Below are 12,434 nucleotides of genomic sequence, written 5' to 3' on the forward strand. Positions count from 1 at the left end.
TATGCAGCTAAGCTGATTTGAGTTAAAGGGCTACTCCTTTGGTGCTGAGTGCTCACAGTAATAATGTAGCCTTTGGCTCCTTTACCAATGTTACCTTCGGATTAAGAGTAAAAAAAATGGTGTCAATATGCTTTGCAGATGTAAAACTTAGTAGACTGCTTGTTAATTTCTAGGAATGCAACTCGAGAAAAAAGCATTAGTTACGGAAGGATTATTCCTAAATTTCTTATAAGATTTTTTTGTTTGTCCAGTCATTGAAACTTGTCACTGAGGCTAAGTAACAGATTTGTACGCTCGAGGTATTCTGTAACAGCCAATAAAGTACCTTTACGATATAGTCACTGTTGCAATGCAGGGAATGTGGCAGTCAGTTTATGTACAGTAATCTTCTACATTATAATAATGGCCAGGTAATCTGTTTTTAGTCGTGATGAGGAAGTGCCAGTGTTGGACTGGGGTGAACAAGGTCAGAAGTCATACACCAGGTTAAGGTCCAACAGGTTAATTTGAAATGGCAAGATCTTCGACTGCTGCCCAGGCATCAGAAGTGAAGAGAAGCACTCAGGCACAGAATTTACAATCCAATCGGAAGATAAAACAAATGAACCCTCCCAGTTGGGGAACACTACATCGGTGAAGGACATTCAGCTTCTGATCTGTGGGTAAGCATCCTCCAAAGTGGCCTTCGAGATACGCAACAATGCAGAATTGCCAAACAGATACTGATAGCCAAGTTCCATACCCATGAAAATGGCCTCAACCATGACCTTGGGTTCATGTGCACTACATGTAACCCCACCATACTGTCCTGGATCTGTAAAATCTTTCTTGCTGTCTTGTTTTGACTGAACCACCATGATGACTTGTCATGATCTCTCTCCTTTAATTAGTGTATATAATTTTGGATTACTTGTTCCTTGGGTTAGACTCTCAGCATGCAACTCTTATACCTATCATCTTATTAGTCATTTGGTTTGTCTCCAACATTACCTTTATTTTTAATGTTTTATAATTATCTCTCTGCCTCAATTAATCGGAGTATAGGTCATCCCTTCACCTGCTTTTTTCAGTTGCTGTACTTTACTCACACCAACTGACACTTTGGAGCACCTGCAGAGACCTATCATTCAGCCTGACACCGCTCCACTCACATCATTTGTGTGATAGAATCATAGAATCCCTACAGTGTGGAAACAGGCCGTTTAGCCTGACAAGTCCATAGGATCCCTCCAAAGAGTAACCCATCCAGACTCGGTTACCCTGTATTTACCCTGAACAATGCACCTAATCTACACATCCCTGAACATTACAGGCAATTTAATATGGCCGTTTCACCTAACCTGCACATCTTTAGATCGTGGGAGGCAAACCACAGCACCGGAGGAAATCCTTGCAGACATGGGGAGAATGTGCAAACTCCAAATTTTGGGCGGCACGGTGGCACAGTGGTTAGCACTGCTGCCTCACAGCGCCTGAGACCCGGGTTCAATTCCCGACTCAGGCGACTGACTGTGTGGAGTTTGCACGTTCTCCCCGTGTCTGCGTGGGTTTCCTCTGGGTGCTCCGGTTTCCTCCCACAGTCCAAAGATGTGCGGGTCAGGTGAATTGGCCATGCTAAATTGCCCGTAGTGTTAGGTAAGGGGTAAATGTAGGGGTATGGGTGGGTTTCGCTTCGGAGGGTCGGTGTGGACTTGTTGGGCCGAAGGGCCTGTTTCCACACTGTAAGTCTAATCTAATCTAATCTAATCCACATAAACAGTTGCCCGAGGCTGGAATCGAACCCAGGTCCCTAGTGCTCTGAGGCAGCAGTGCTAACCACTGAGCCACAGTGCCACCTTGATTGTTTGATCTCTCTGATTATAAATTCTGTGCCTTAGTGCTTCCTTTCAATTCACATAATGAAGAGGCAGTGATTCGCAAACTTGTGATTTCAAATTAATGTCTTGGACTATAACTTCTGTTATGCACTAGGTCAGACCACTCAAAATCTTCTTGAGTAGGCAACCCAGGCCATAACTTTGCAATTTGTTTTTGTAAGTGTACAGTGAGAATTACTTGGAGTAAGCTAGCTGGGTTGACTACTAGGTTTTAAAATGGACAGGAATATATTCACAAACTTAGACAAAGAAATACAAAGAACAGAATAAAGAACCCCTACAGAACTCAGTCTGACGTAATTATGCTGTTCCGAATGTACACAACAATCCCAATAAGCAAACCCCCTTAAAACACAGTTACAAAATGGAACAGATGCTTACAGATTGAAGTTAGAATGGCAGAAAGAGAGAGAGTTTCCATGCAGCTTGCTGTTGAACTCCTAACTGGTTCTGGACTGAACTGCTCAGCTAGAGAGCCGACCCACTCCCCTTTCATTATACAGGTCACTTCTAAAACATGACCGCTTTGGCCTGAAGTCTCATCTGTTTACATATAAATAGAAAGACCTGTCAGTTCCCTTTAATCTCTGTACCAAACCAGTCTAATTGGCACCGGAAGCATTTATGACCCCTCTGAAACAAACCAAGGACATACTATCCTTGAGAAAAGGAACCAGCTTTGTGATGCCTTGTGTCGTATGATGTCTGACCTTTGTTTTAGTGATCTTGAGTAAAGGATAAATTGCTGTAAAAAGTGGCTTTCTTGAATTTTATTTCCTTAAAAATACCAATATAAAGAAGAACAATAAGTTTATTCTGTATATAAGAAGAACCCGTTTATGGCTAACGTATTTGGCAGAGGTGTTACAACAGACAATGTACCAGTTTGGTGATGACTGATAGTTAAGTGACGAGCTCTGGTTAACTTCAGTCAGACTGAGTCTGAGAAACCAAACAAAAAATACATATTTTGTTCGGTTGATGCAGTGTATATGTACACAATAAAGGCAAGATGAGAAACTTTCAAAAATGAAGTGTTATTTCAACAAGTCTTAAGTTCTATAGTATCTAACAACCGAATAAATAATATTGGCTCAGGGGCATCGTCAATAAGTCCTGTCGTGAGTAAAAAGACCAAGGAAGTAGAGAAGATCTTGATTTAACATTTCATCCACGAAGTTGGTAACTTGAAAAGACAGTACACCCTCAAAAACTGCCAACCTAGGATTTATGCTTCCACAGGCCTTTAATTTGCTACCATTTATTAATGGTGAAAGTGCTATTTATTGAGTGATGATTGGTGGGTTACGAATGGGATCAGTCAAGAAAGATGAAGGAGGAGAAATGCTTCATTTAGGGTTGTATTGTCTTCATTTTTTGTGTATGTAGGAAAGAAAATTGTGACAAGACAAGATAGCTTAATCAATACTGACAATTATAGGTTGTTTGAGTGAAAAAAGCTGTGAGGCTTGGTCCAGGAAGTAGCATTGTTGGTCACGGACAACGAGCTATCAAAAAGATTGAGTCGTGAGGTGGGGGAAATATCATGATTGCCACGTTTTTTATACTTCACTTATGAACTGGGGGTGGGCCTGCATTCCCACTACAGGAATCAATCTCAGGTGATTCTCACTGAGATTCAGAATTTCCTGATTATTGTCCACTTGTTTGGGCAACAATCGTCTCATAGTGAATTACACCAATATTTCCTGAGTGTCATTATTGAGAGCTGGGATATAAAAGTGTGTCAAACTTGTAAAATCATCTTAACAGGCACTTGAGCAAAGCATCAAACTTGTACCTTTTTCCTATTTCTGATCCCTGATGAAAATTGAAGTTTGAAGTAATCATTTATTCATGAGAAGCACTGAATATTTGAAGATTCTTTTTTAATACAAATCATTTTTATGCAGTGAAGAGATATTCAAAGACCAAGACAATACATTTTCAGTCTCCTTGATGAGAAACATTAGCTGTAGCCTGAACACACTTGGAAGACTTTTATAATTTTGGAATTCTGCTTGTGATAGGCTCTGAGCTGGCCACGTCTTAATGAAGCTTTTAAATGAACAGAAACCATAGAAACAGAGGCTGGAAAACTGAAACTAAATAGTGAAACCTTTGAGAAACAGGCAGCAGGTCTCTCAATATCTGACAGCTAAGAAAGGGTTAAACACCCAAATGTTTTCTTTGTTCTTAACAAATGCTATCTGAGGATTTCAGGTATCGAGAATTTGAAATGGCTGTACACTCAGTGAAAATGTCCCTTTTCGTTCTTGTGATTAACCCGGGTCTACATTGTTAACCAGAAGGTGCTGACAGACCTCCTCACAGCTGCTGCCAGTCCGGCTGAGAAGAATAGGTTTAATGTTTTGAGTCTGATAGAACTGTGCTTTTGGAACTGTGAAAATCTGCCAGGTTTCTCCAGTGCATTTCATTTTTACTTCAGCTCTCCAGCATCCACAGCATTGTGACTCCTCCTTCTTAATGAAGTTTTGGCAAAAAGTAGGAATAATCCATCCTCTTTTAAAATCTTGAAACTTGTCCAAAATCCTATTTCCCCTTTTGTTGTAATTTAAACAAATAGTTATGATTTTAAATTATAAGTTGTTATCCTCTATTGCACTTTGGTTCATGACCATGATGTTTGGATTTCCATTGTTGCGTGCAGAAGTCCCAGCTGAATTCTAACCAATGGGCTTGACTTTGTATTTAGTACAATGTCTTTGCTTTAACATTTGCAATTCCAATGATGTTTTTAGTTTTATTTTAAATATGTAGGCCAATTCAGATTTTTGCACTTTAGGAAGTAGTAGGGGTCATTCAGGCTGTTCAAAGGGATTTACAAGAATAGTTCCAGGCATGAGGGATTTTAGTCACAAGTTTGGATTGGAAAAGTTATCTTGTTCTGCTAGAAGCAAGGGAGACGATGCGGAAAGTTTAGAAGATTACAAAACTTTGTTTTTAATTGACTATTGTTATTTTGTAGTTTTGATGGTTGTAATAAAGAACCTTTTATTTCTTTATTTTTCTTTTTTCTCTAAGAACTTATATTCCAGAATCTGTATTTAGGTATCTTTGTACCTAAGATGGTGCTATAAGTGATGACTTGCAACCTTTTCACTGTATTCGTGTATGTAAGTACTTGTGACAATACAGCTCATTAATTCAATTCTAGACATGTCTGGATAAGGTAGAAGAAGGAAAAATCTGTTCCCACTGGATGACACAGATTTAAGGATTTGGGCATGAGTTTACCTCAGAAACTACTTCACCTTTCAACTTCAAAGGCTCATGGTTGAATTTGTCAGGTCCTTGGCCATAAAAAGCTTTGCTGAAGAAATGAAGGCATTTGTCATTATGTGTGACAGCTCAGGGATCGGGTTTTGTTGGGACTGGGTGATCAAATGGATATTTAGTTGACAGTAGTATTCTGCTTCTCACATCAGGAAGAAGCCTTCTGAAGCTTCTTTTTGTTCTTCCTAAACAGTATCTTAGTGAATGACTTGCACAGCAGGAAGTAGATGACTGGATCGAGGCAAACGTTAAATGCACAAAGCAGCTGTGATGCTTCCTTTGCATAGTACAGCCTGTTGAATGCTGTACAGTTTATTTTGTTCTTTCGACCCTGATCATAAGGAAGTCTGATAATTTGATAAGGTACAAAGCAGATGATGAAGACCGCCATGATGCTGAAAATGTTACGATTTACTCTCTCTTTGACGTTGCTGGAGTCCTTTTGCACTTTCTGATCGGACCAGTATATCTTGTTTAAGATGGCTGAATAACAGATAATGAGGAGCACAAAGGTGATCCAGAAAATAACTTGGCATTTTAAAATTGTAGAATGATGCCAGGCTTTACCCAGCTCACTTTTCGACCTGTAGCACCGTGCGGCGTCATCCTTTGTGAGGATGTGGTTTGTCAGAATGACATTTGGCAGTGCAAAGCCTGTCATAAATACCCAGCAACCCACACTGACACACTTGGCAAAGGAGACCTTTTGCACAGTCAGGTTTCTCATGGGGCGCACTATCTTTAGGTACCTGTCAAAGCTGATGAGGCCGAGGAATATGATGCTCAGGTACATGCAGTTGTAGAAGATGACGAGAGTGTAACGACACGCGATTGCTTGCAACTGCCAGGGCCCAAGGTGTGAGTCAGACAGGATTTTGAAAGGCAGTGTCATGGTCATTAGCAGATCAGCGGTGACGATGTTCTTGAGATAAACGACAAAGCTGGAATGACTTGGTATGTGACAGAAGATCCAGGCAGCCAGTGTGTTCAGCAATAAGCCTCCAACAAAAACAAAGAAATACAAAACTGGAAGGACCTCCATTGGCACTGTTGGGTTCCGCAAGGTTTTGCAGTCAGTGCTGTTGAGGAAATCTGCACTCATGTTCATTTCTGTGTATTTCTAGGGGAAGACAATTACAAGGTTAATACTTTGTCACATAGAATGTATAACATAGCAACAAGATTTTTGGACGTGTTCATGCTGGTGATAGTGCTTAACCTCCTCCCATGTTTCCTGTTCTACATACTAAAGACTGATTACTAAACTTAGTGATCTCAGACTAAGCCCCACTCTCTGCAACTGGATCCTCAGTTTCCTGACCCACAGGCCACAATCAGTGGAGATTGGGGACAATATTTCATCCGCACTAAAGCTCAACACTGGAGCCTCCTAGAGGTGTGTACTCAGCCCCCTACTGTACTCACTGTATACCCATGACTGTGCCACCAAATATCAGACTAATGCCATTTACAAGTTTGCTGATGACACCACCATAGTTGGTCGAGTCTCAGATGGCGAAGAAACAGACTACAGATGGGAGGTGGAAGACCTGGAAAAATGGTGTACTGAGAACAACCTAGCTCTCAATGCCGACAAAACCAAGGAACTCATTATTGACTTTCAACAGGATGTTACTCATGCCCCCCTACACAGTAACAGCACAGAGGCGGAACAAGTGGAGAGTGTCGAGCTCCTGGGAGTGGTCATCCACAACAAGCTTTCTTTGACTCCTCTTCATGTGAACGCACTGGTTACAAAGGCCCAATAATGTCTCCTCTTCCTCAGGCAGCTGAGAAGATTTGGCATGATGGTGAATACCCTTGCCAACTTCGATAGGTGCGCTATTGAGAGCATTCTGTCTGGATGTATCACTCCCTGGTATGGCAACTGTACCATTCAAGATCGGAGACGGTTACAGAGAGTGGTGAACTGGGTCCAAACAATCTCAAAGGCCAACCTCCCATCTGTAGAATCCATCTACCAGGCCCACTGTCAAAGGCCACCAGCATTCTTAAAGGTCCATCATATCCTGGCAATGTTTTTCTACAACCTCTACATTGGGGAGAAGGTACAGAAGCCTGAACACATGTACCAGCCAGTTTCATAACAGTTTCTACCCTACTGTAGTTAGAATACTGAATGGACTCACAAACTCTTAACATTTGCCTGTACCTGTGTTTTTGTTTTTGCTGCTGTTTACCTATTATTTACTATCTATGCTACTTAACTCTGTGATATGCCTGTATTGCTCGCAAGACAAAGCTTTTCACTGTGCCTCGTTTTCACTTACACATGACAAAGAATTGAATTGAATTGAATTTAAAATTTACCATCACAGCATTTCTCCCTCGAATGTTTGTGTAGCTTTCCTTTAAATACATCTGAAGTATTCACCCTGGCCATTCTATTCTTATCGAGAGTTCAACATTCTTACCATTTCACAATCTGTTCAAAGCAATGAGTATGATCCAGTTACTGTTATGGTAATATGATTGAAAGGTGACTGAGTAAAAGGTAAAAACAATGACTGCAGATGCTGGAAACCAGATTCTGGATCAGTGGTGCTGGAAGAGCACAGCAGTTCAGGCAGCATCCAACGAGCAGTAAAATCGATGTTTCGGGCAAAAGCCCTCCATCAGGAATAAAGGCAGAGAGCCTGAAGGGTGGAGAGATAAGCTCGAGGAGGGTGGGGGTGGGGGTTAAGGTGATAGGTCAGGGAGGAGGGTGGAATGGATAGGTGGAAAAGAAGATAGGCAGGTAGGACAAGTGATGGGGACAGTGCTGAGCTGGAAGTTTGGAACTTGGGGGAAGGGGAAATGAGGAAACTGGTGAAGTCCATACTGATGCCCTGGGGTTGAAGTGTTCCGAGGCGGAAGATGAGGCATTCTTCCTCCAGACATCTGGTGGTGAGGGAGCGGCGGTGAAGGAGGTCCAGGACCTCCATGTCCTCGGCAGAGTGGGAGGGGGAGTTGAAATGTTGGGCCACAGGGCGGCGTAGTTGATTGGTGCGGGTGTCCCGGTGATGTTCCCTAAAGTGCTCTGCTAGGAAGCGTCCAGTCTCCCCAATGTAGAGGAGACCACATCAGGAGCAACGAATACAATAAATGATATTGGTGGATGTGCAGGTAAAACTTCGGATATGGAAGGCTCGTTTAGGGCCTTGGATGGAGGTGAGTGAGGAAGTGTGGGTGCAGGTTTTGCAATTCCTGTGGTGACAGGGGAAGGTGCCAGGATGGGAGGATGGGTTGTAGGGGGGTGTGGACCTGACCAGGTTGTCACGGAGGGAATGGTCTTTGCGGAAGGTGAGGAGGGAAATATATCCCTGGGTCTTTTTGGAGGTGGCGGAAATGTCGGTGGATGATTTGGTTTATGCGAAGGTTGGTAGGGTGGAAGGTGAGCACCAGGGGCGTTCTGCCCTTGTTACGGTGACTGAGGCTGGTATCTGAATATTTAAGGACAGCTGACTTCCAAAACATGAACCCAATGCGTTGGCAAGCCAGTGGCATGTGCAGGTTCTCAGACTGCATGGGTTAGAGGGAACATTGGCAGCAACATGGGCACAGTGGAAATCAGGAAACTTTTGGTGTGGGTGATGAAATCTATGCAATTTTTGTGATGCCTTCCATATGCATGCACACTTGGTCGTCCAATAAACATTGATGTTATGGAGAATAAATTGTTGGAAGGTGTGTGTGGAGTTATCTTGAGAATTGTTTTGAAAAACCAACTTTGTAAGAAGTGAACAAGTCACTTTGTGTCTCATGCGAGGTCGTGAAAGTACCTGGTGGGGGGGAAGGACGATCAAGGGGCAGCAAGTCCTAACAAACCAAAAAGAACCATCTCGGCAAACCCTGTGGACAGGGACCATTGAACTAACTTGCTGGATTTCTTTCCACCCATAACATCGACTTTTAGTTTGGATCTATCTGTCTGTGTCTGTTTAGCAGTCTTGACAAACCAAAAATGACCAACTCAGCAAACTATTGAGTTGCCTTCCCAGTTTTTCCCACCCGCCATCACACCAACAGTTCATTTAGAGAGTGTCTCTATGTTTGCGTGTTGTAGCTTGGCAAGATGATCAGAGTTTTAACTAGCATAACTATATAATGACAGCTCGTAGGTTTTAAACTGTAGTGAGAATCTATTTGTAATAATATAAGGGAAGATGATGGCCTGGTAATATTACCATGGACTGTTAATCTGGAGATCCAGAACATGTTCTGGGGACCCGGCTTCAATTTGAATTCAATTTAAAAAAAAATCTGGAATCAATAGTCTAATGATGACCAAACATTATCAATTGTCAGAAAAACCCACCTTCTTCACTAAAGCCCTTAAAGAAAGGAGCCTGCCATCCTTACCCAGTGTTACGTCACGGGGTAAACCCTTCTGCTAATTGAACCAAACACACAGAAAATCTCACCTCGCCTCATGATCTGTTAAAGTATGAGTGACAGAGAACTAAACAAATGCCACTATTTAAAGAAAATATAACTACGTTACGCTTTAACTCCAAAAGAGAACATTAAACAACTATCTACAACTGTCAGCCACCTTTGTCTTAACGGTTTATCTACCTCCCACCCGAAAACAAAATACTAATCCGATAAAGCCCCTATTAAGTTTACAGTAAGTCAGTTTTCAAAACCAGCCAGCGGTATCGATCCTCCTGTGTAGATTTTCCCTGGGTCATCTTCCGTCTTCTACTGCAAAGATGTTTCATGAGAAAGGTACCTTTCAGAGAGCATGTTTTTGAATAGCAGTCATTCGATGGCAGAAGGTGCTTTTTCTCTGGCTAACTGTTCAAAATTTTTTGTATCCCAAAACATCAGATCATCTCATTGTTTTGACAACATTACAACAAATAAAATTGAAATTTTATTGGGTTTTTGTATGTTTGGGCATAACTTAAACTGGTTGAATTCGAATGGTTGCAAAAACCACTCATTTGCCTGAGCTACATCTTAAATGTTACATCTTCAAATTATCCAGCACACTCTGTGCCTGCACTCAGTCATATGACAGGTGCTTGCCAGCTTTTCAACTTGCACTCACTCTTAAAGGTATAGTACACACCTTCAACTCCACAACACTGGTCTGGCCTACATGTGGGCGGCACGGTGGCACAGTGGTTAGCACTGCTGCCTCACAGCGCCTGAGACCCGGGTTCAATTCCCGACTCAAGCGACCGACTGTGTGGAGTTTGCACATTCTCCCCGTGTCTGCGTGGGTTTCCTCCGGGTGCTCCGGTTTCCTCCCACAGTCCAAAGATGTGCGGGTCAGGTGAATTGGCCATGCTAAATTGCCCATAGTGTTAGGTAAGGGGCAAATGTAGGGATATGGGTGGGTTGCGCTTCGGCGGGTCGGTGTGGACTTGTTGGGCCGAAGGGCCTGTTTCTACACTGTAAGTAATCTAATCTAATCTAATGTGACTCCAGATCTATAGCAATATGGTTGACATTTAATTGCCCTCTAGGGATGGTAAATAAATGCTGCCTAACCACCAATACTCACATTCAATGAATGAATTTTAAAAATGCAATTCTTGTTAAGTCCAAAAATGTAGTCAACTTGAGTCTAAAAAGATGGGTATATTGGGGAATTCAGTATTCTTTGATTAAAAGTTTTAAATTTTGTAACAACTCTGGGAATAGTGGGGGCTTGATTGCCAATATGGCACCCCCAAGGGGTTGTGACAGGAGCTGTGTAATGTGAGGGACAAAAAGGTGATGTGAATCCATGATCAAAAGTGTTTGCCAGCTGAGTTTTTTTTCATCATTCCAACTGAAGGCTGCTTTCTGTCAGTCTTCACTCATATTGTAGTACCTGCCAACAACGTCTGTGATTTTATTTTGGGGAGGGTTGGTGCTTAAGTAAGTGGCTGAAACTTTTAAATTTTCTTTGTGTGGTGTCATTGAGTATTTAAGAAGGGTGACGTGCATGATATGAACTGCATCTTTGTGGTTACTCGGAGAGAACATTGGAGCCTGCATTGGCCACAGGCTATACTTCATTTCCAACTGTTTTTCTTCCCCCTGTTATTACTGCCAGTTTACTACTTCCATCTCATGTGTTTCTTGCAGGATGTTAGCTAATTCTCAAAAGCGGCAACCTTGTCCACTTCTCTTTCTTTATTTCTTCACATCCCCCACTCTTCTCCCGAAGTCATTTGAAAGCTTATGTAACATTACATCACATTGTGCCTCACTTACCCAATGCTGTTAGCAGAAGAGCCCATGGTCCTTGTAAGACTAACTAAGAGACAAACAGAGCTCAAAGAATGAATACCACAATCATGTTTGAACCATAACATACCGAACGAGAGCCTGCGTACCTGCCTTGTGCTTTATCCATATTCATGCTTTGCCCTGTTTCCTAGAATTGCAATACTTTATTCTCTTTGTAGCTTCAGTGAAACCAGCAGTTTGTTTATCAGATGTTGATTCTTCCTTGTGTTAATGCTTATCTTAATCAATGCCACTGTGCAATATGTTTTTGACTATTCATAGACATTAGTTGTAGCCAGCTCAGAATTATGGAATTGTTTACATGTTCAGTAAGAAATATTTTGTTGATTGTGTCAAGAATACGTATCAACAATTCTGAATTTCCCTTTTAGAAGCTGACAGACTGATGTTTCTACAAACCTGGCGCAGTTCTCAATTTTCTGTTTGCACATTGTCCTTTATTAAACATAATTTTAATTTATATTTGATTGTCCACGCTGACCTTCTGGGACCTATATAATCATGGGTTTTTCTTTGCAGTAGCCTGTGGTGGACATGACAATTCAATGAACGGACAACTACTATTGAACAAAATGTTACAATAGACTTGAAAGCAAACACTTACCGGAATTACCTTCAGGCTGTGGTTCTTTCCCTGATTATCCTTCTGAGTATTTTTGAAGGATTCTAACATGTACAAATTAACCCAAACCTGCTGGAGCTGTCTGAGCATGTAGTTTGAAGATCTTATATTTATTTCATGCAGCAAGCAGTGTCATTTGACCTTTGGTTCATGAGACAGCTCTGATATGTTTGAGGAGATCACTCTTTCCTGTTTTCAATCTGTAGAATCAGCAACGTTGCAACATTTTACCATTCGATTAATATCCAGTGATACGTGAACCGATGTTACAGCAGTGACAATTATGGGGCATACACAGGGTTCAACACAGCTGCCTGAATGTTGCTGTCTGAATTGTGCCCCTCTAGTTTGAGCTTTATGAAGGTCGTATCGCACTGTCTGCCTTGCCT

General features: G+C 41.8%; 2 protein-coding genes across 6 annotated transcripts in view; one reads left to right on the plus strand and one right to left on the minus strand.

Annotated features, from left to right (window-relative positions):
* Positions 1 to 12,434, plus strand: part of LOC132821781 (mediator of RNA polymerase II transcription subunit 12-like protein) — a 604,412-nt gene that overhangs the window by 286,283 nt on the left and 305,695 nt on the right. The gene's annotated exons all lie outside the window — the stretch shown is intronic.
* LOC132821650 (P2Y purinoceptor 14-like) lies at positions 5,323 to 6,276 on the minus strand. The gene has a single exon (XM_060834362.1). It carries the CDS (start codon positions 6,274 to 6,276, stop codon positions 5,323 to 5,325), a length of 954 nt encoding a protein of 317 aa, XP_060690345.1.

Source organism: Hemiscyllium ocellatum, chromosome 13 (assembly GCF_020745735.1).
Source record: "Hemiscyllium ocellatum isolate sHemOce1 chromosome 13, sHemOce1.pat.X.cur, whole genome shotgun sequence".
Taxonomy (NCBI): Eukaryota; Metazoa; Chordata; class Chondrichthyes; order Orectolobiformes; family Hemiscylliidae; genus Hemiscyllium; species Hemiscyllium ocellatum.